Raw genomic sequence first — 22,937 nt, 5'->3', positions numbered from 1 at the left:
GTACAGCAGTGTGGGATTCTGGTCCATGATTAGGGCTCCTAGTTGCTACAATAATACAAATAAATAATACTCTGATATATAATAGTAAAAATCAGAAAAGTGTAATTCCTTTAATGTTCCCTTTCTTAGGGCTCCTTTTAAAAGAAATCTGCACCATAACTGGAATGAATGCAAGCCAATACATCAGGTTTTTTTAAAAAATATTTTCTCATTTATAAGACATGATTTACAGTTTAATTTATAACTCTATAACGCTGGCATCCTAAAGAGGGGTTCAAAGACAGCTGCTACTTTGCTTTGGATGGAAACAAGGCACAGGGCATTCTAGAACTGGTAATTTCCCAAGGTCTTTAGGACTTGCAGCAATGTATGATGGGGAAAGAGGCAGGATATAAAGCCCTTTCATTGTGTAATGAGAGACCTGGAGCGAACAGATTTGTGGTCTCTCCTCTGAGGAGACCTGAAGAAAATGGCAGCTGGTGAAGGAGAAGACCTGTTGTAGGTCTCTCTAGGCACTATAGAACATCTTGAGCAATTAAGCTTGAGGTGAGGACTAAAAGACTGGTGTCAGTCTAGAAAGAGTCCTGAAAGAAACCAAGAGTAAGGGGAAAGTTAGGATGGAAGGCTTCATGTATATTTACTGGAGACATTTTCTTTTGCCATTGACCCAGAGTGTAGGCAGGGTGATGCTGTTCAGGACTTTACTAAAACAGAGCTTGAGGGAAGTGAGTTTGTTTTGAAATGTTAGTAGTTTCATATGTGATTACACTAGACCAGGGATTGAACTGTCTGGCATGGGATGGGGAAACGGCACCTGGCTCTACAGTGGTGTACAAAATAAAAATGGTGTACATTTATCTACATACTTCAACCATCTGAAGAGTGTAACTTGATTATGAATGGGAATGTGAAGAAAAAACAGTCACTTTCACACTTTTAAGCCAAGATGGTGTTTACTGCTTTTGTGAACAGCAATTTACAAAATACAAAGTTAAAAAAGATCAGATAAAAATATTAGATTGTATCAGTTATATCTGGATTAAAACCAGGAAACAAGTCTGTGTATTGCTATACACATTCAAATGTACCTCCTACAGGTTATTTTGTGTACAAAAGCATAAACATTAGGAAATATAAAGTGTATATAACATTACCAATAAAATCAAAATACCACAGTGCTACATCATATGGTAAGGAAAACTCTCAAAACAATAATTTTGTGGTTCTAGTGCAGATTTAAGACAAGTCTTCGCTGAAGAATGCTTACCTCGCCAAATCTGTATTGTATTTGTCTGTACCCATTACAACAGCTTTACCATTCTGACCGATGGCAAGCCTGGAACTGGATGACAAATACAATACATTAAAAAAATTAGTATTGTTATGTCTTTAATATATTAAAAGATCTCACTTTCAAAAGGTTTTCATACTGGCCTGTTTAGACACACATTCCATATTCCATTGGGGGAAAAAAAAATTCAAAACCATTCTAGCATGTAAACATACTACAAAGCAGCCCAGAGTTGCCCTAAAGCTTCAGATATGGAAATGAAAAGTCACCCACTCAATTTCTGCAATGGAATTTTACATATTTTCTAGTTCATGAAAATCAAGAGAAATTACATTGTTTCCATTAAGAACCAGCCAAAGTTGGTATCTGATACTGAACAACAGTGACTGTCCTGTGAAAAGGCCAAGGGAAGAACATCAGGGACACCTAGAAGGCCATGTCTTACTCCCAATGAAACAATTAGGAGTTTGCTATTGAATTGATTGGGAATATGATAGGGCCCCAGAAAGTGATGCTTAACTATACTAGGTGTTTCACAAATGGTTATGGACACTATACATAAAGTTGGATTTGAATCTACACAGAAGTATTTTATTAAACAGCATCTAGCAGCATCCCCAGAAACACAAGTAGGCTGGCTGAATTAATTTTAGGGCTTCTGGCTATGTGCAGTACACTACAAGTTCAAAACAATGGGTGGATTGTTAGATTGGTGGATCCTAGACTGTTGTGATTTTAAAAAATACGCTGCATACCTTCCTCTTATAATTTTACATCACAGAAGTTTCAGTATTTTATTGTAAACTACATTAAGAAAAAAAGTATTAAGGGGATTGTTAGTAGATGCCATTACGAAGTTAGGATGAATGTACTTTCACAATGTGAATTAATCTGAGAAGTAATTTTGATAAGACTTTGATTAGTGAAGGACCTACTTCCTGTACAGTAAAGCCACCAATGCTAATCAAAAGTAGCAAGACTGTTGATTAGCATCAGAGGAATGGCTGACCAATTTTTTCTGTTTGTTTTGCAGTCTATGAAAAAAGGTGGAAGCATCAGAATTACAAGATGACTAAAAATGCAGATCTGAAATAACCTATAATTTCAGTGCAAATTGTAATCTCAGGTCTTAAGGTTTACTGAAGCAGCAAGAGAATTAGGTGATATCCAGAACTAAAGCACAGTAATAACATATGGTGTTTAAAGGACTAGAGAAAATTGGCTTGTTAAGTAAGAGTGTGGGGATGCGAAAGTTAAAATGACATTCCTCATTCATGGAGAAGTGTGGCAAGGTCTAAGCAGAAATTCTCTTAATGGGTCTTTCTCTGAGGAACAGAAGGGAACACTATATTCTGCTTTATACAACTATTCTGTATTTTACAACAACCATATGTATTATGTGAACTGGTAGAGACAACTGGTTTACCTAATACTTTTTGCAAACTCACAGTGGCAGGTGAGGGTTGAAATAGGCTGGAAGGACTTCGTTCTCTAATTTGTTAAAGCACAGTAGATTAGATCAATTCATAATCGTCATCACTTAGCTAAGTGAGCGTTTTCTTCCAACAGTTTTATAGTATTGTTTAGGGCTGTCAAGCGATTAAAAAAAATAATTGCGATTAATCGTGCAATTAATTGCAGTTAAACAATAGTAGAATACAATTTATTTAAATATTTTTGGATGTTTTCTATATTTTAAAATATATTGATTTCAATTACAACACAGAACACAATGTACAATGCTCACTTTATTTTTTATTACAAATATTTGGGCTGTAAAAAACAAAAGAAATAGTATTTCAATTTACCTCATACAAGTACTGTAATGCAATCTCTTTACCATGAAAGTTGAACTTACAAATGTAGAATTATGTACAAACAATAACTGCATTCAAAAATAAAACAATGCAAAACTTTAGAGCCTTTAAGTCCATTCAGTCCTACTACTTATTCAGCCAGTCACTCAGACAAACAAGTCTGTTTACATTTGCAGGAGATAATGCTGCCCGCTTCTTGTTTACAGTGTCACCTGAAAGTGAGAACAGACGTTCGCATGGCACTGTTGTAGCCAGTGTCACAAGATATTTACATGCCAGATGCGTTAAAGATTCATATGGTCCCTTCATGCTTCAACCACCATCCCAGAGGACATGTGTCCATGCTGACGACAGGTTCTGTTCGATAATGATCCAAAGCAGTGCAGACTGACACATGTTCACTTTCATCATCTGAGTCAGATGCCACCAGCAGAAGATTGATTTTCTTTTTTGGTGGTTTGGGTTCTGTAGTTTCTATGTTGGAGTGTTGCTCTTTTAAAGCTTCTGAAAGCATGATCCACACCTCATCCCTCTGAGATTTTGGAGCTATCTTTAGAAATCTTACATTGGTGCCTTCTTTGGGTTTTTTCAAATCTGCAGTGAAGGTTCTTAAAATGAACGTGTGCTGGGTCATCATCCGAGACTGCTATAATATGAAATGCATGGCAGAATGCGGGTAAAACAGAGCAGGAGACATACTATTCTCACCCAAGGAGTTCAGTCAAAATTTAATTAGCACATTTATTTTTTTTAACGAGCGGCATCAGCATGGAAGCATGTCCTCTGGAATGGTGGCTGAAGCATAAAGGGGCATACAAATGTTTAGCATATCTGGCATGTAAATACCGTGCAATTCTCGCTACAGAAGTGCTGGTGAATGCCTGTTCTCACTTTCAGGTGACACTGTAAATACGGAATGGGCAGCAATATCTCCCGTAAAAGTAAACAAACTTGTTTGTATTAGCAATCGGTTGAATAAGTAGGACTGAGTGGACATGTAGGCTCTCAAGTTTTACATTGTTTTGTTTTTGAGTGCAGTTATGTAACAAAAAAAATCTGCAAGACATTTGTAAGTTGCACTTTCACAATAAAGAGATTGCATTACGGTACTTGTATGAGGTGAATTGAAAAATACTATTTTGTTGTTTTACAGTGCAAATATTTGTAATAAAAATAATATAAAGTGAGCACTGTATACTTTGTATTCTGTGTTGTAATTTAAATCAATATATTTAAAAATGTAGAAAAACATCCAAAAATATTTAATAAATGTCAATTGGTATTCTATTGTTTAATGATGCGATTAAAACTGATTAGTCACAATTAAAAATTAATTTGATTTAATCGCATGAGTTAACGGCGATTGACAGCCCAAGTATTGTTCCTAAATAAAGAAGTCTCATACTGTTGCTATACAGTGCAAAAGATAACTATAAATTAACTATTTTTGTGACAACCTATTCTGAAATTGGTGTACAGTTTTTATGATTTTTTCCAATTTACTTTCCGAACTGTAGCGTTTAGATGTTCAGTACATATAAGTCTATTCAAATGAATAACACTATCGCTGAAACATTAAAGGATGAGACAGTGCAAAGAGATGTAAAATGCTACCAGTCTGATTTGTTAGCATATTATTCCTCTGCTCTGGGGTAAGTGACCACACAAGATGCAGGGCAATGGTGAAATAGGCCCATGCTCATGTTACAAGCAAAAGTGGTAAGAACAGTCTAAAATTCTCTTGTTGTTGGACTCAACAGGTACAGTATAGTCCAAGGATGAAGTCTTGGGAGTCATTGTGGATAACATAATGAAATACCTTCCCACTGTGCAGCAACAGTGATAAAAAACCCATTATAATCAAACACTAGTATAACTTAATCAACACTCTGTAATACCGCCAAGGACTGGGACCAATCCTTGTGATTTCTGTAAGGTGAGATATTACAAAAACCAAGTATTGTATAGCCTGAAGGGAGAAGAGTTAGTGGGAACATGATATAAAAGTTATGAATGGCACAGTGAACAATACTTGGACCCTCATTTTTTGCCACATCTCATAACAGAATTAAAGCTCAGCAGTTTAGATCAAACAGAAGAAATATGCATGGACATTATCAATAATTCACTGAAAGAATTCATATCTTTGTTAACAAATAAGCATCTCTCCAAACTGATAATACATGAAGACATATCTTCCAATGTTTTAAAACTGGTGACACACTATTGCTATAATATGTACTGGCACAAACTCATTCCTGAGCAGAGTCAAGTCTGCTTTTGCCCCGTCTCTTCTTTGGTTACATGTTGTTTCAGCCCGATCTTTTCTTTAGCTATATATTGTTATACCCATGATTAAATTTAGGGCTCATCTACACTATAGGTGCTGTAGGGGCACAGCTATCGTGCTGCAGCTGTGCTGCAGTAGCACAAAAGTGTAGACGCTTACTACAGTGAGGTAAAGGGTTTTTCAATAGTTGTAGAGAGGCGACCCCTTGAGAGGCAACAGCCAGGTTGATGGAAGAATTCTTTCATTGACCTAGTGGTTTCTACACAGGGGCGTAAACAGACTTAACTACATCTCTAAGGGGTGAGAATTTTTCACACCCCTGGAGTGATATAGCTAGATTGACATAAATTTTAGGTGTGGACCAGACCTTATATCATAAAACAAAAGAGCGTTTGAGTCATTGTGCAATAACTGAACTTTCAGATGCCTTTGTACCTTCGACCATCTACTTGTACTATAACTGCAGAGAAACTCATACCTAGTCATGCTTATTGCCTGTCTTTGCTCTTTAGATGGTGTCCATCAATGTGGTATCGATTTATTTAAGATTCATATATTTTTAAGAAACAGCCATCCCTACACCACGTGCTCCTTCTACCTCCACCCAACACAAAAGGCATTCTAGCGGTTTGAAGGGGACTTGGCTTGAATGTCTTGTGCCCTGTCAATTCCTGTCTGAATACTAGCCCTTAGAGAGCTATTACCAGCCTGGTGTACTTGCAGCTTCAGGGCTGCAGTCCTAAGATGCTCCCAGAACTGCGGAGGCAGAATACTGTTCTAATGCCAACTCTGCCCTGCTGCCCCTGTGCTGATCATAGGTTAACTAGAGTGAAGGATCTGGCCCATAATCTTTGTTTTGGGCTAACCTATTTGACTGGCTGCTTAAAGGAAGCCCTCCCTTGAGCAGCAGTTAGGTACAACTGTAGTTCAGAGATTTCTCTCTGTGTGCACCTTCTGGGGTATGACACAGCAAAAGAAAGTTGAAAGAGTTTGGGCCATATGCCATCAGTCTCCCAGGCAGGTGCCCAATATGCTGGCTATACCTCCTCTGCTCCAGAACCTTCCACCAGTGAATATATATAATAGAGATTAAAATAACGTTCAAACAATTTCAGCAGTGGCCAAGATCCAGCAACCAAACCAACAACTGGAAAGCAAGTGAGTCTTCCCTACTAAAGTTAAGCAGTGGCAAACTGGTTGCGTCCTTGGCAGCTTTGAGCAGGGAACTGCATAGCACAGGTGCTACCATTCAATTTCACATGCTGGAATGTTGCAAAAATAGTATTTCTTTTTCAGAGATGGGGGTGTGTGTGTGTGTGTAAAACTGTGTTCATTTATAAACAAGTAGAAAGTTCTTAAAATGGATGGGGGAATATGTTTTTGGTGAGTAACAAACAATGGAAAGCTTAGGACCAGATTGTTATTGGCCTCTGTGCAAGTGTACAGAGGCTGTGGGTGTGTAAAGAGAACCTCTGCTTTGTCAATCTGTATAAACTTCTAGAAAAAGCTAGGCTACAAATGCAGTCCCTGTTCTCATCTGAGCACAGGGATGGTCACTACCAGTGCCCCAACAGGTGCCCAAAAGGAACAGAGAGTGGAGCAAGAGAACTAAGGGTTTGCAGGACTGGACACTGGGCTAACTAAACTCTTATAACAAAGCAAAATCAGACCTACTTTCATGACTTTCTTTACCCATTACTAAAAACACCTATGTCTGAATGAAACACTAGCCTGTGTGAAGGGCCTCAGGGAGGGAGTAGGAAGGAAGGATCAAGATAGAAGTTATTTGCACTAATAACTTCTTAAACTATAAAAACAAAGGAATATGGATTTTGTATTAAAAATACAACATAACGCACAAAATCTTATATAATGTATAACAAATCTAGATCCACATTAATTGAATGGGTGTGTACAGAAATCCAGCTGTATGGTGTTTACACATGCACGTTCTTACGTTTTAAAAACAGAAATCGAACATTTCTGCTTTGCAGGCTCTCTTCTTCTAGAAGCCCATAATATGGTTGAAGTGTCCCTGAAATGACAAAGTTTCACACATCACAAAACAAAACAAAACTGATGCAGCATTTTTGTCATTGTGCAGTGAAACTCTTTGGTCAAAGAGAAATATACACTGTACCACTAAAAGCATCATACCTTGAGCAGCTGAATGACATAGTGGACAATGAATCAATCTGGATAATCAAGGAAGTTTTCAATGTCATTTTTATTGGGAATATGGTTCTCTTTTGGATAAGACTTTCATATGTTGGTTAAAATGTTATGCATACAAAAAAGTATACAACGGAATTGCATACAATATATTGACAATTTTAACATCCCATTGGTGTTAACTGTTAGCATGTTAGAAATCATACTCTTTTGATTAAATATAAAAGAATTTAGCACAGTCCAAATGGGTTAAGGTTTTATTTTCTGGCTGGGGACTTATTTTAAATTATCTTGTTCATTTTTATGTATACATTTTTACATGATTAAATAAACTATTTGTGGGTATATATTTTACAAACAGATCAAACAAAAATGACCCTTTCACACTGTGTAGCCTAATATAAAGGATTTTTTTTAAAGTAATTCAAACAAATTTGTCCCAAAACTTTTCACCTGTGCATTCCCCCCCCCCCACCCTTTGTTTCTCTTACATTCAAACTCTGATCCAGAGAATGCTTAAAAGTAGAAACTGTTGAAATAAAAACTTCTCCTCACCCCACCCCTAGTACTAGTTTAATTCAGTTGCATTTTTCACAGCACAGTATTTAAATGTAATTTTTACCTTGCCCCTTCCTATATTAGCTAACCAGTTTAAGCTTGAATCCTGTCCTCTCTACACTTTTAAGTGCAGACCTAAAAGTGGAAGCATTCAGGAATTGCTGATGTTAGTCAAGTTATTTACATTCCCCATACACTGCATAAAATCAGGATTTCCCAGTGCAAAACACAGTGCTTATAAAAGGCCCACCAATAACCACAAAAGGGTTGTGTCAGCCCATTAGGCTTTGTGTCTGATTTACCTCAATCTAGCTGCCATATTTTACTTTAATTCATTTGTACTCCACTATAAACTGTAGAATGTACAGCTTCTTATGTGACTTTAACATATCTTATGTTATTCCTTGTAAAATCAATAGAGGCATGCTTTATCTCTTCCCACATCTGGGCTCCTCCTCCTTGTTAAAGCCATATTGGAGTATAATTTCCACGGTAATTATTTTGAAAGGTATCAGAATTGGATCTCTGTGAATGACAAGCCTTTAAATATTTTAAGGTGAAATTTGATCTCTGCAGAAAGTTACTAGTTAGCTGAGCTAGTAACACCTTTGCAAGGCTTTATACTGTAGTCTGATACACTGCAATTTAAAATTGTTTCGTGAATGAAAATAATGTACCAGTTTGGTTCCTGATCAATTGATCAAAATATGTGTATTTTCTTCTCTTATGATATTGGCCAGAAGTAGCTGATTAGTCAAACAGAACGTAATGAGTGAGTCTATACATGCTGATCTTTAAATGATCCATGTCAACCCCATTACATTTTAATCCTTGACCTCTGCCTCCACTGACAATATGATCTCCTGTATCAAGCATGGACAAATGCTTTTGTTCCTAATCGCCTCATGGCACATTGAAGACATAGTTTCACTTGATCCAGACATTTTAAAGTTGCTCTGCTTTAACTGGGAAAAGTATTTATCCATTCTTGGGTGGGCAAACCTACCTAGAAGAGTAAAAGAGAAGCCCCGTAAAGCTATAATTTGAAATTCTTATGCTTTGCAAGCTGAAATATATGGTGGAAAATAGATCTTTAGTTTTGAAATTGTGGTGTTCCTATATAGGAAAACTAGAGCTATAAGAAGAGACTGGGATAAAGAAAACTCTTTTCCACTATCAGATATGTCTACTGAATGCACTAAATTTAAGAGCAACATGAACAGATCATCCATGGTATTAGCCTTTCATAGATGCAACCACTTACACAAGGGCTGAATTTTACCTGGCAAGTTTTTTGGTTTTTTTTTTGGCTCATAAATTTGTTCTTACATTTACTGATGTAAAATTTAATGAAGAGAGGCACAAGACTATTGCATTTCTAATACTACTGCCAAAATAGAAATTATGTTATTTGAAATTATGAGGTATACACAAATATTACCTAAAGCTGGGTATAATGTATTCCAGGACTAATTTGCAACTGTGTAATTCATCAAAAATTAGTTTCACATTAAAACTGAAGAATCTTATTAACACTAATGCTGGCACTTGTAATTCTGAAAACCATTTTAAAAAGTTAGAGGTCAAAGAGTGACTTCTCTAAAATGGAAGTAACATTCTAAAACAATTTGGGTTTTGATCCAAAGATGCATTTTACAGTTTGCATGTGGAGAAAGAATACGCAATATGTTCACAACAAAAGCTTATAAAACTTGATAATTCAAGTTGATTAATAGAACAGATTCTTCAATTTTCAGTGACTTCAGTGGGAGGGAAAGATAGTCAAGGGCAGATTTTTAAATATATTTAGGTGTCTACAGATATGCAGAGGTGCCTATTGGGATTTTTAAAGGTGCCTACTTGCTTAACTCTCATTGAAATCAACAGAAGTTAGATACCTGTGTGCTTTTGAAAATCCCAGTAGGAATCTGATGCACCTTTAGGTGCCTACATACCTTTAAAAATCTGGCCCTCAATGCCTTACAAGAGATGCTTGTTGCAACATTTGACTCTAGGCATGGAATCCTAGCCCTCTTGAACTCAACGGCAGTTTGCCCATTGATTTAGCTGAGTCCAGGATTTCACCCTAGATCAGTGATACTCAGTGAACCTCAGTGGTTCAAGTGCCAAGTTAGCGATCAACATTACCCAAAATAGCCACAGCAGTGTGAATTCATTGTTTGTTTCATTTACTATAGTATGGTCTATTCATATTTAAACAAACAGTATGATGGGAAATATTTAGTTTATATATATAATTCTCTCACCAAAATGACTGATCAAGTATTATTTTATCAACTGCAATTGGTTAATAACATAGTAAAAGCATCCTGATTGGTTAAATCACACAGTGTTTTAATATCATGTGCTGCAAAGAGCTGCAGGAGACACATTAAAGAACCATTTGCGAGCCTCAGCCTGAGTATCACTGCCCTAGATGTTCAACCTTCTCCTCAAGATTGACTGAGACTTCATTCACATATCTCTCCCATTCTCCTACTGGCTGCTCTTGCAGAACTCTGCTTGGATGGATTCAACAGTAGAGGGTGCAAACACAATTTAACAGTAACTCTCAGAGTAATACATTTTTAGGGGCTTCCCTATAAGCTTTGTGTGTGGATGTCCAATGGATGGTAAATCTTCTGTGGGATCTGGTAGGAAATGACACTGTAGAGACAGCACTTACTCTTTTGCCCATCTGGGACCCGAAAAGCACCCAATACTAGATGGCTAGGGCCGCCCTCGTATGTAACAGTAAATTTCTCACACTATTGTCATAATACAGTAGAACCTCAGACTTACGAACACCTTGGGAATGGAGGTTGTTTGTAACTCTGAAATGTTCATGAGTCTGAACAAAACATTATGGTTGATCTTTCAAAAGTTTACAACTGAATATTGACTTGAAACTGTACTAGGCCAAGAAAAATGCTGCTTTTAGCCATCTTAATATAAATGAAACAAGCATAGAAACAGTTTCTTCACCTTGTCAAATATTTTTTTAAACTTTGCCTTTATTTTTTTTAGTAGTTTATGTTTAATATAGTACTGTATGTATTTGCCTTTTTTGTGTCTCTCTTTGTTGCTGCCTGATTATATACTTCTGGTTGAAATGAACTGTGTGGTTGACCGGTCAGTTTCTAACTCTGGTGTTCATAACTCTGAGGTTCTACTATATTTATTTAAAAGGTGTCTTGTAATATCATTTGAAAACTAATAAACTAGACATTAATATCACTGTGAAATGCATGTTACAATGCTGTTTTTAAAATAAAAATCTTATATTTTTCATAGTCTGTGAACAGACAAAGGAGGCAAAACTGTTTCCCCCAGGCAAAGAAGAACTGCAAACACCTCTTTGGCTCAACTGCAAATCAAGCCAGGTGTGACCAGAGACAAGGACAACTGGGCTATTCATTTGCAATGCAGATTTCAGGAAGATCATTTGCACTGTAAATCAGAGGGGACTGCAAAATTAAGATGGCACAGGCTCCCTGGTGGACACAGAAAGCTGAAACAAGGAGGAGTCCTTGTGGCACCTTAGAGTCCCTTGGAGGGCTTCCTGACCTCCAAGACAAAGATAAACTTTGGTGACATAAGGAACTGCTGAAAGACTTTGGGGTGTCCATCAGCTGAGAGAACAAAGAAGTCAGCGCTTTGTATTCATGAAAGATGGGTCCTGCTAAACAGGCTGGAGAATGCTGACAACTTGGTGTGAGTTAAAAAAAACTGTTAGAAAAAACTTGGTGTGAGTTTAAAAAAAACCTCCCTGGTCACTCAATTACAGACCTAAAAGTTGGAATCCTTCAACAAAAAAAACTTCAAAAACAGACTCCAATGAGAAACTGCAGAACTGGAATTAATTTGCAAACTGGACACCATTAAATTAGGCTTGAATAAAGACTGGGAGTGGATGGGTCATTACACAAAGTAAAAACTATTTCCCCATTCTAATTTTTTCCCCTAGTGTTACTCACACCTTCTTGTTAACTGTTTGAAATAGGCCATCCTGATTATCACTACAAAAGTATTTTTTTCTCCTGCTGATAATAGCCCACCTTAATTGATTAGTCTCATTTAAAGTTGGTACGGCAACACTCATTTTTTCATATTCTCTGTGTGTATATATATCTTCCGACTGTATTTTCCACTGCATGCATCCGATGAAGTGGGTTTTAGCCCACGAAAGCTTATGCCCAAATAAATTTTTTAGTCTTTAAGGTGCCACAAGTACTCCTCGTTTTTTTTGCTGATACAGACTAACACGGCTACCACTGAAACTTGTTAGACAAAGCTATACTTTGCTAGAATTAAGTTTTATACACTAGAGAGCATGATGTTTTTGTTAGTAACCCTTTCATATCTCTTTCACTCTTGCTTGAAATCACTTAAACCTATGCTCTTTCTTAGTTTTACTACATACCATCTGTGTTTGGGTAATACGGTGGTTTTGGGTACAACTCCAGCTGACCTAACAAGCTGTTGCGCATACTGGTTCTTTGGAGGCAGCGAACTCAGTGTTACCTCTGCGAATATCCAGTAAGAGGGACCGGACACTGCAGGGGAAATGGTTTTGGGGAGACTTGAACTGCAACGGTTTTGGGGGTCATCCTGCAAGGAGTAACTGGGCTGGCCAGGGGAGACCATGGTGCTGTGAGCATGTTGCAGGTATCAGGACTCTGAGCCAAAGCTGCATAGCACAGAGGCACCCAAGGTTACAGGGCAGGAGGTGACAGAATGCCTTACTGGCCTGTATGAACTCCCAAAGCATCACACCATCACTGGAATACTCAGCACAATATCTAAAAAAAAGTAAGCAGGTACCTATTAAAAATCTGAATAAAATGTTCAGGGACTCTACTCTTCTTAACTATCTTAATGAGAAATACTAGTGGAAAAGAGGAGATGAGGCATTATTTTTACTTAAAAATGCATTCAGTTACTTCAGTAAACTGCTTTTTAGAGCGAATTTGAAAAATATGCTTGCAATCTCTATATTTTCAACTTGATTGTGGAAACATATTAGTTTGTACTCTGCTAGCATACCTCGGAAAAGCTAAATCAATCTGCCTTTTTTATTTACATGCTTTATTCCTGAGAAATGTAACTGCGATTTTTATTAACTTTATGTTTTATGGATCTAATATTTAAGAACAAGTCTATCTTTTATGTCACAGTAAGAAGGTTAATATACTTACAGATTCTCCTGCAATACATCTTGGGCAAGGCTGGGCAGTACCTTTGCTTCCATGATTTTGAAAAATCTAACAAAAACATATACAAAACTCTCAAAAAAAGCAATTATTTGCAATTTTATTATAAAATGTATTTTAAACATGTTCTACTAATAAATAGTTATTGTTGGTGATGTAAACATACCATTGAATTTGGCTTTTCCTTAGGGGTCTGAGGAATAAATTGTTCTGTGGTACCTTTCTGTATAGAATCCAGCTCCATAGTCCAGTAATCCATAGCACATTCATTTAATTGGTGGCAAAAATCACTCTCATTTGGAATGGGCTCTAAACTCTTGCATACTCGTTTCTAAAAGAATAAAAAGCAATATGTACCTATCGTCATAAAGCAGAGTCCACTGCAATTAAAAAAAGAAAATTCTGAAAATCCGTAACAGATAAGAATCTTGAGTTCAATTCTCAAGTGTGCAAAATTTCCATAGCCCGATTATATTGAGGGGCTTTACAGAACAAGATGAGGATGGGTAAAAATTTCAAAAGCATCTAAGTCCCATTTTCAAACATGACTTAGACATTCCAGATCCTAAGTCCCGGAGGGATAGCTCAGTGGTTTGAGCATTGGCCTGCTAAACCCAGGGTTGTGAGTTCAATCCTTGAGGGGGCCATTTAGGGATCTGGGGCAAAAATTGGGGATTGGCCCTGCTTTGAGCAGGGGGTTGGACTAGATGACCTCCTGAGGTCCCTTCCAATCCTGATATTCTATGATTCTATGACTTTCATGCTTTATTCAGAATCTCTAAGTTACCTTTGAAAATAGGACTTAGGCTTCTAAATAACGTAGCTTTGAAAATTTTCCCTAATATCTTTTTGAACCAACTTTGTTTTTAGGAATAGCAACATTTTAATATGTGGTATCATGGTACAATAATCTACATTTTCCTCTCCGTACCCCAGTGTTGATCAGTGTTACATATTGGCCCATTAGCATAGATTGCTTTGCAGATTCCAGTACTGTCTATTGACAGAGTCAATCTTCACAATGAATACCGAGTGAAATATTCTCTCTCTCCCAGTAGCATAAGAACTTCATAGGCAGGAGATGACTTGCCAGCAAACTAACCAGGCTCCTGAAGCATGGAAACTAAATTTAAAATTTGAATATATATAAAAAAATCCTGTTATGTAAAAATAAAATGGATCAATACGCCAGGAACCTCAGTGGAGAACAGTTGAAACAAGAACGCTACTGAGGAATAAAGCATATTTGTAAGGGAGGTAAATCAAAAAGTAAAATATGTATTGTACTAAGAAAGTGAATAATATAATAACATAGCCTGAGAAGGTCCTCTAAAGACAGGCTTTCCTCCACTGGGAAAACATCCTTTTCCCTTTGTTGTTGTAGAATTTGTCCTTTATTAAAGGCTATGGCATATCAGTACAGCAACGTAACTAACAAGATGTATGAAATGAAGGATAAAAGGAAAAAGTGATTTACTGCTATGCATTGTAAGAAATTTGGCTTATCAAAAATAAATTCAAGGTATTGTTTTTTGGGTTTAAGATACTTAATATCAGTGAGGAAAATTTAGCATACAGAGTAGTTGGCTGACAAAATCTTATCATACTGATGCCAAAAGAACTTAAAGTTTCTAGAGAGGTTGGCTGCAGAGAAGACTAAACTATACTGAAATTATATGAAAGCAGAGCATCATCTCAGGGAAGAAGAACAGTAAACCAATAAATCAATTCTGACTGTCGACAGAATCCAAATAATGCAAGATCTATTAAGTTTACAATTAATAAGGCCCAACAGGTCAGCTGTTCAGAAAGCCTAGTTTCCACTAGGCAAGATTACATCAGAATGACCCTTATTTACCAGGAATGGTAAACTCAATCTAATGATCGCTTTATGCACTATATCCAATGTGGGTCCAGGGCTCAAGACAAGAAACACAAGGTCATATTCTATCCTAGGAAAGACAGAAAAGAACAGATCCTTCTACAGAGAAGATACACACCAACCTATCCTTTTAGGAGCAAAGTAGGTGTGAGTGTTTGGAGGAGAAAGAGGAAGGTTTCCAGATAAATCCCTCTTCCCCTTGAGTACTGGTGAAGTTGCCACAAGTTTATTTCCTAGCTTTGTAGAACACACTGATCATGAAAGGGTGATACAGGTGGTGCAAGAACTAATATGAAAAATTAACTGAGCTAAATGCAATTGCAGATGGTTTTGAGAGACTGTCAACTGCTTTCTTATAATTTTAATATATATATATATATATATATATATATATATATATATATATATACACACACACACACACAAACAGAAAGATGCATAACATCTTAGAAGCTTCAATGTCAAGTGCTTATTCCTATTTTCTTTTGTTCTCTCTTTGCCAAACATTTTTCTCCTGTATATACTAAGAACCACACTGGCAGTTTTGTTTTATCTTTTGTTTATAGTATATCTCAGCCTGTGTTCCAGCTGGATGACAGCAAGTATGTACAAAACAGGCTCCCAACGTGCAGTCTTAGAGAATGCTAAGCCCTTTGCTAACCTTCAAGTCAAAGTACATGGAAATGAATACAAAGTTAATAAGGAACTTCTCAAAAATTAGAGGTCTATCTTAAGTCAAGCCCCTATAATATACAGGAAGAATTACCCAGATATGGAAAAGGGAACCATATAGATGAATAATGTGCAAAGGAGCGTGAGGGAGGCTAAGAAAAGACAAGAGGGAGAGAAGAGAGGACACAAGGAATCTTCCCCCTGCACAGGAACCTAGCAACTAGCTTTTTGCAGTTAGAGTACAAAGAATGAGGAAGCCTAGTATCCAAAGTGGTGCTAGCCTTTCCAGAGAGGACAACATTATGGCACCTTTACCCCTATGCAGCAGAATGCCCACCATGCCCCTTGAAAGGATGTCAGTGTCCGAGTTTCCCCTGGGTACTGACTGCCACAAAAATGATGCCTCCAGAAGATCCTGCTCGAACCGTAGAGATGCACACTACACCCTTTGTTGGCAGCAATTTAATAGCCACAGTCAGGCCCAAAGATTCCATGTTAGAGGGAACCTAAAAGGGAAGAGTTTTGCTGTTTAAAAACAAAGTGTAGAGCTATGTACAGTGCTCTGCAAATTATAAAACAAGACCAGTTTCCCAGCATTAATACTAGGGGTAAGCTTAAGGCTTCTACTATTAGTTTAAGTCTAAAACAGAAACCAGGTTCCACTTCCTTGGCTCACAGAACACCTGTGATGCAGTCATGAGCGGCTACTAATTTGCTCCTTCAGAGGAAAATTCTCCTTTCGGATTGTGTCTAGTAATTTGCTTTCTAGATGCAAGGATCTCTCACAGGAAAGAGAGCAGAATATGCAAGTTGGGATCTGGCATGTGGATCTGAGAGGATAATTTTATCTCATCTCTGAAAAATGGTCTCTCTAACTTATTTGTTACCACACATGGACAAACTACAATGACTGAGCCAGGACAAGTCATTATCTGGCTGTGTAACCTCAAAAAGGAACAAAGAGAAGTTCTTTTTCTCTTATGCATTCTACTCACTTATAGTCAGACAGGGCTTGAAAGCAAGAGTTCACTGACAGATTTTTTTTTCTTTCTTACCTGTAAATGGATTTCTCTGATGGACAAGGTTAGCCTCTAACTAGATGGGTTTTTGCTCATGTCACACTCGAACAGGCATCATCAACCAATGGAGTAAGAGCATATGAGCACCAACACAAGTTGTCTTGAGGCTCCTGTTAATTTCCCCGAAGTGAATGCCCTGGCACTCACTATAAAGAAAAATGCTTACAAGCTAGGAGGTGAGAGACACCTTCTTGGAATGAATTTGGTTAGAGAAATGAACTCACTCAAGCTTAAAACTTTTATCCTGAGAAAGCAACAATAAACTCCTAACAGACTCTCCTCGTGAGACATTTCAGAACTAGGCCAGTAGCAAGTGAATACTGTTAGTACTGCCAACTGGTAATAAGGCAGAATACCAACTAAAGTGCGGCTATTGAGCAACAAAGTTTTAGTGCTGAAAAGCACCAGTATACACAGCACTTTATCACCAGGATAAAACTACCACCCCTCATTCAGGATGGCCTTTTTTTTTTTTTTTTTTTAAATCGCTGGGAGAACTCTCCCCCCGGCAATAAAGCATCTACACTGTCTATGTCATAGTGCTGCCACAGGGGCAGTGCAGACATACCCTTAGAAGTAAAACGGTCTACAGACCGACCTTACCCACTCAGAAAATAACTATATGGGATACAACAATCTCTTTTAATACATATGGGACATCGCAAGCTGCAAAGCCAGAACAAATACTGAGGAAAGCTTTGTGAGTAGAAGCATGTGTGTCTGCCATGCAAGGGCTAATAATAGTATATACGTAGAACCACTTAATAGCACTCCATATCAGTTCTGTGCTGACCATGGGCAACATTGGCTGCAAAAGTATATCATCCTATGGACATTTTCAGAGAGTTTGTATCTAAATGGTCTGTGTGCCTGTTCAGTGTATGTTTTAGTGACTGGAAGGTTTCACACATCCAGATATTTTAGCACTGTGGAAGCAGCTGTTTTAATGTACATCATAGTCATGTGTAGGTTAATACACTATGACTCTTGGCTTATGACAGATGTTAACCTGGGCCTGGGGGGTGTGTAGCCAGATCACATCTTGTCATTGGTTCCTATGCTGTGGGTTTAACAACTGCTTCTGTAACACATACGGGATGGTGCATGGTTTGTGGGTGCAACTGTGAATGATGGTTGAGTGGGGGATACAAGTCTGGCCAATACTTGTATCAATTGTTCTTCCCAGGGTCTTGATTCATAAAGAAGGAAAGCCTCAAAATGGTATGAGCACTTATGTGGGGACGTGTGCTAGTGAGGTAGCAGCTGGTAATTTAGAAGATGACTTCTGTTTTACAGCAGTGATACTCAGACTGAGGCTTGTGAGCTGCAAGTGGCTCTTTAATGTACCTCCTGTGGCTCTATGCAGCACGTGATATTAAAACACTGTGTGAGTTAATTATTAACCAATTGGGATGCTTTTACTATGTTATTAATCAATTGTAGCTGATAAAATAATGCTTGGTCAGTCATTTTGCTGTGAGAATAATTTTTATATATATATAAAATAACGAATTCACACTACTGTGGTCCTTTGGGTAACGCTGATTGCTAATTTGGCTCCTGAATTACTGAGGTCTGAGTGTTACTGTTCTACAGTATGCCCTGCTGCATTCCTCTGACTGGAGGGTGCTATGTATCTGCATCAACATGCTTTGTCTGCGTGTCAAACTATGTCCTTTTTCTTAACTGCTAAAGATTATTCTCTCATGTTTAGGCGGATGAGCAGTCATGGATCCTGACATTCATTTGCAATATAAATTAACCTAGCTAACTACTCCTAACTTTCACTACCAAAAGAAAGAGGAGAAGAACCATAGCATGTTCCTCCCACCATGAGAAGTGTTGTGGAAAGCAATATTGCATGCTGGCTGCTTGGTAGTAATGCGCTACAGGTCTGCACAATTGTGTGTACTGCTCTAATACTAGTAGCATGCCTTCCCAGTGATACATGGGTGCTTGACATAACACATGGATTTCTAGTACAAGAGGCAATAATTGGTTATGATGTATCATTTCCATTGTGCAGTTGACTAGCATACTGTGAGAACTATGGGACCTAATTGCCCACACAGCCAGGGGAGTCACACATACCCAAGCCCCGTTGTCTTCATGGCTGACCTGTGTGCTGCCCTCCCATTCTACAGGGCTCAGATGGTTTATTTGCTGGATATTTATGAGCTAGTGTTATGGGCAACGTATGGGCTCTAGGCAGACGCTATGGGCCACTATTTTGATTCAACTGGTACAGTTTTCCCCGCTCAAGGCCCATGTCTTAGTTAATCAGTGTTAAGTGGTGCAATGTCTGCTTGGCTCAGTCAGTATTGCAGAGGGAGGGATGGCCAGTTCTTAACCAACATCTAGATATGGTGATTTATTGATAGCTTTTTACTTTTTTGGCTTCACCACAGAATGGTTATCAATGTTCATGTATATGTATATCCCTTAGCAGAGTTGTGCGATACTGACTGCTGCCTGTGACTGCACACTTTGGGACATGAGCAGAGGTTCAGAACTCCTCCAATCAGCAATTATCAGTTTGTTAGTCCTGTTTCTTTACTTAATGACAATTTTCTCAGTGAGCCTATTAAGTTGCTGTTGGGCTTTGGGTCATAATGCCTTATATAATTTTTGCCTCCAGCTTAATTTTATGTTTGCTTCTGCATTGAATAGGTTCCACTAACCTGAAGTGGTGGATGGGTAGCCTGTATGTAATGGGAAAGGAGGAGGACAGAGGTCATGACAGATCTTACCAGTTTTCTTATTGAAAAGGTCAGCAAGATCTTGCATATATAGAGGAAAATGTACTTTCTACTTATTAAAATAGTTAAGCACTGGAACAGGCCTCCCAGGGAGGTTGTGAAATCCTCATCACTTGGTGTTTGTCTGACCAAACTATCAGCGTACATGCAGTTCTCTTTCAATTTTAAGAACTTTAATTTTGCTAACAATAAACAAATAAATCAATACTTCAGCTAGGGCTGAATTCTGCAAACACTTTCACATGTGCATGAAAGCACTGGTGTGGAAGGTTATGCAGGGTTGGGCCTCTAGAGAGTTCAGTAATATTTCAGTACTAACGCTACGGGGCTAACAGCCAAAACTCCAGCCAAATAAACTCAAATTCCAAGAGTTAGTGGCATATAGCTCAGAAAGTTCACAACTCATTTTAACCTAAGACACTACATTTTTAATTGTTAGAAACTTTGTAGTTTACAAGAAACCTATCCAAAGCCTATTACATTTGGAGGAAAGCCTCAAATTAACTTTAATGGATCACTCAAACCATATAGTACTTTTACTTAAACAATGAAAAGCTTCATTTACAACAAAACGAATGAGACTTTTCCATTTTTCCTCCTGAAAATGTCTTGAGAGCAAAATGCCCACAATCCTTTAATCTCTTTCTCATATCAGTATCTACTCAAGGTTAAGCAACAACTAACAATTAGAACATGACTGTATTATAAACACAAATATTCATTTAATTTCTAGAGGAGACACCCATTACTATACATGTACTATCACAAAAACGTTCGTGGTAGGGCTTTTCTGGAGTTAAGGACTCAGTCCTGCAGTTTTTACACAAACAAACTGCTTCTTGTAGATTTGGGCTCCAATCCTGCAAATATGCAGATGTGGAACTTTAGTCCCATGAAGCTATGTGAGTAAAGTTACAAGCACAAGCGTCTCTGGGACTAGAGCTGTAGCTATGAAATTTGCTTCAGCAAAGATTGCAAGAATTGGCACAACATACAGTTAATATTGGATACAGCAATTTAAGCTACATGAAGCGTCTTCAATAGGGCCATATCTCAGTGGCTCTCAAGGGCGAAATGTATGCAAAGGTCCAACACAAGGGACCAAAACTTGCAGGAAACTTAAAAGTCCATGGTGGACTAATCCCTTTAGTGTAAGTAACCCATTTCCACAGCAAAAAGAGGTCAATACCATTATCCACATTTTGCAGCTCGGGAAACTGAGTCAGGGTACGGGGGGGGGAGGAGGGAGTGATTTCCCCAAGGTGAAGCAGAAGGCTTATACAGCTGACATCACTATCTTTCCTCAATAAAAGTGACGGGGGCTTCAAACCTGCGTGGACGCCGAGCGAGCTCCCTGGAAAGGACAAGGAGCGGTAGCGCGCAGCACAACTCGGAGTGGTGTAAACAGAAGGGGGAAGCGCAGGGTTTGCAGTTGTTTTAGGAACTCACGGGGCCCTCGCGAGCAGCTAGCGGCTGCGAGCGCCGCTCGGGAACCTGCCGGGTGGCAGCAGAGCGCTCCGGGCCTGGCAACATGCCCGGGGAGCCAGGAGTCTTCCGCAGTCGCGCCGGGGCACGGACCACCCCGGCCCGCCGCCAGAAACCGCGGCGCCCCTTCCTTCCTCCCTCCCTCCGCGGGCGGAACTTACGCGCTCCGGTTCTCCCGCGGGCTCGGGCGGGACCAGCGCCCCCCGCCGCCGCCGCCGCGTGTGCAGCGCCAGCAGCTCCATGCGGCCCAGCGCCAGCCGCTGGTCTCCCTAGCTCGGCGCTCGGTCCGCAGAATCCCGCTCGAAGCGCGCGGTCTAGGCCCAGGCCGGCAGCGAGTCCCGCCGGGCCGGGCGGAAACAGGGCGGGTCGGCCCCGCCTCCTGGGCCAGGGGAACCTTCTGGTGCAGATTGAGCCCAGGCACAGGCCGTGCACAGACAAGCAGCCGGCCAAGCACAGGCTATGCACGTACACGGATAGACAAACACCCCCCTGCACCCACACAGCAGCTGCCCTTCTGGGCAGTATAGTGGCTGGTTTCCGGGGCAGGCTGTGCAAGCAAAACCATTATAATTGTTTCACTCAACCCCTCTCCAAAACATTTTCTTCTCGAAGTGCATTGCCGTTGCACGCACACACACACACCTTCGTTCGTGTGCCTGTGACCCACCAGCATCAGCTACATAAAAGTTACTTTTAAAGTAACCTGAGAAATACTTTCTTGCTGTGGCAAATTACACAAGAGTTGTCCAAGGCTGGATTTCTGTACGCATGTACCAGTGTAGCAACAGGCTGTTGAAGTATCACTATCTACCAGCATTTTAACCACGATGTTGCTTGGACAGGCTCTCTGCAGAGGGGTGGTCACTACTGTCCCTGCTGCTGTTGCGTCTGGTGGAGCTGCAACATGATTTGGGACTCACATTATTGTAATATTTTTTCCAGATATTGCCCTGTTTCCCTCCTCCAGTGTTAACCCACAACATGGAACCTCCTTTTCTCTTCCAGCCTGCCATGTGTATCCGACTGTCCCATCTGCACAGGAGGAATACAATCCACACCTGACAGGGTCCTTCCGCACTCTGATCAGGAGGTTTGATGTAGCCTATTAACATTAATTCCCTCCTTACTGAGATTTCTTTAAAAAGAGGAATATTTAGGAATTTGCATTATGTAGTTAAAGCACAGCAAAAAAATTGGTGAATTACAAAAATAAAAATGATAAACCTTGGAGCTTGAGACAGAGAACAAAAGACTTTCTAGTAAAAAAAAAAAAAGTCACTGAAAGCAGCCTACACTGTCTCCTAGGACTTTAACCTTCAGCTTATGCCTTTTATTTTATAACACACAAGGTTGTTACAGCAGGGTGTAACCTCTAAGCTTATGTTACTGTGAATGCAGCTTCTTATTTTATCCTAAATGGATTGAGATCTGTAGTTTTACTTTGCCAGGAGTTCAACTGCATGCATGTTTTACCAAGAATCATAGTTCTGATCTCGTGACATGTCATCTCCTACTGTATGTTTGTTTGTTTTTTATTCCTGAAAGGAGTTGATATAGTGTTGCTTTGAATTTAAGCACTTCAAACTGATCTGCTGAACCCTGAAACTAAAGTCGAATGGGAGTCTTACCATTGACTTAAATGGAAGCAGCATCAGGTCCATTTTTCTTTTATTTTCAAAATCATTGGTGTTCCTACAACTCAAAATGCTTTTGTTTCAG

The 22,937-nt window shown here is 39.0% G+C and overlaps 1 protein-coding gene across 2 annotated transcripts; it reads right to left on the bottom strand.

The window, feature by feature from the left end:
* Nucleotides 1-933: 933 nt before the first annotated feature.
* Nucleotides 934-21,610, bottom strand: LOC311523537 (uncharacterized protein C10orf143). 2 transcript variants are annotated; one of them, XM_084633630.1, is made up of 5 exons: nucleotides 21,380-21,610; nucleotides 13,508-13,672; nucleotides 13,327-13,392; nucleotides 7,356-7,433; nucleotides 934-1,342 (listed from the first exon to the last, which is right to left on the bottom strand). In XM_084633630.1, the coding sequence occupies exons 1-4, from the start codon at nucleotides 21,458-21,460 to the stop codon at nucleotides 7,404-7,406; spliced, it is 342 nt and encodes a 113-aa protein (XP_084489756.1). In that variant the 5' UTR covers nucleotides 21,461-21,610; the 3' UTR covers nucleotides 934-1,342; nucleotides 7,356-7,403. The 2 variants fall into 2 exon arrangements, with proteins under 2 accessions (XP_084489756.1, XP_084489755.1); XM_084633629.1 differs by lacking the exon at nucleotides 934-1,342 and having other exon boundaries at nucleotides 6,695-7,433; nucleotides 21,380-21,608.
* Between the last annotated feature and the right edge of the window lie 1,327 nt (nucleotides 21,611-22,937).

The sequence above is a fragment of the Lepidochelys olivacea genome (genome assembly GCF_965140295.1).
Source record: "Lepidochelys olivacea isolate rLepOli2 genome assembly, chromosome: 7".
Taxonomy (NCBI): Eukaryota; Metazoa; Chordata; order Testudines; family Cheloniidae; genus Lepidochelys; species Lepidochelys olivacea.
Note: the sequence above shows the minus strand (reverse complement) of the source record. Positions and strands in the feature narration are given on the sequence as shown.

What these genes read in the sequence shown, in the direction of transcription:
- LOC311523537 (XM_084633630.1), bottom strand. Translation starts at nt 21,460, where the DNA reads ATGGAGCTGCTGGCGCTGCACACGCGGCGGCGGCGGCGGGGGGCGCTG. An exon ending in AGGAAAAGCCAAATTCAATG is followed by an intron (nt 13,393 to 13,507) that starts GTATGTTTACAT and finishes TGTTTTTGTTAG; the next exon opens with ATTTTTCAAAATCATGGAAG. An exon ending in GATGTATTGCAGGAGAATCT is followed by an intron (nt 7,434 to 13,326) that starts GTAAGTATATTA and finishes TTGTCATTTCAG; the next exon opens with GGACACTTCAACCATATTAT.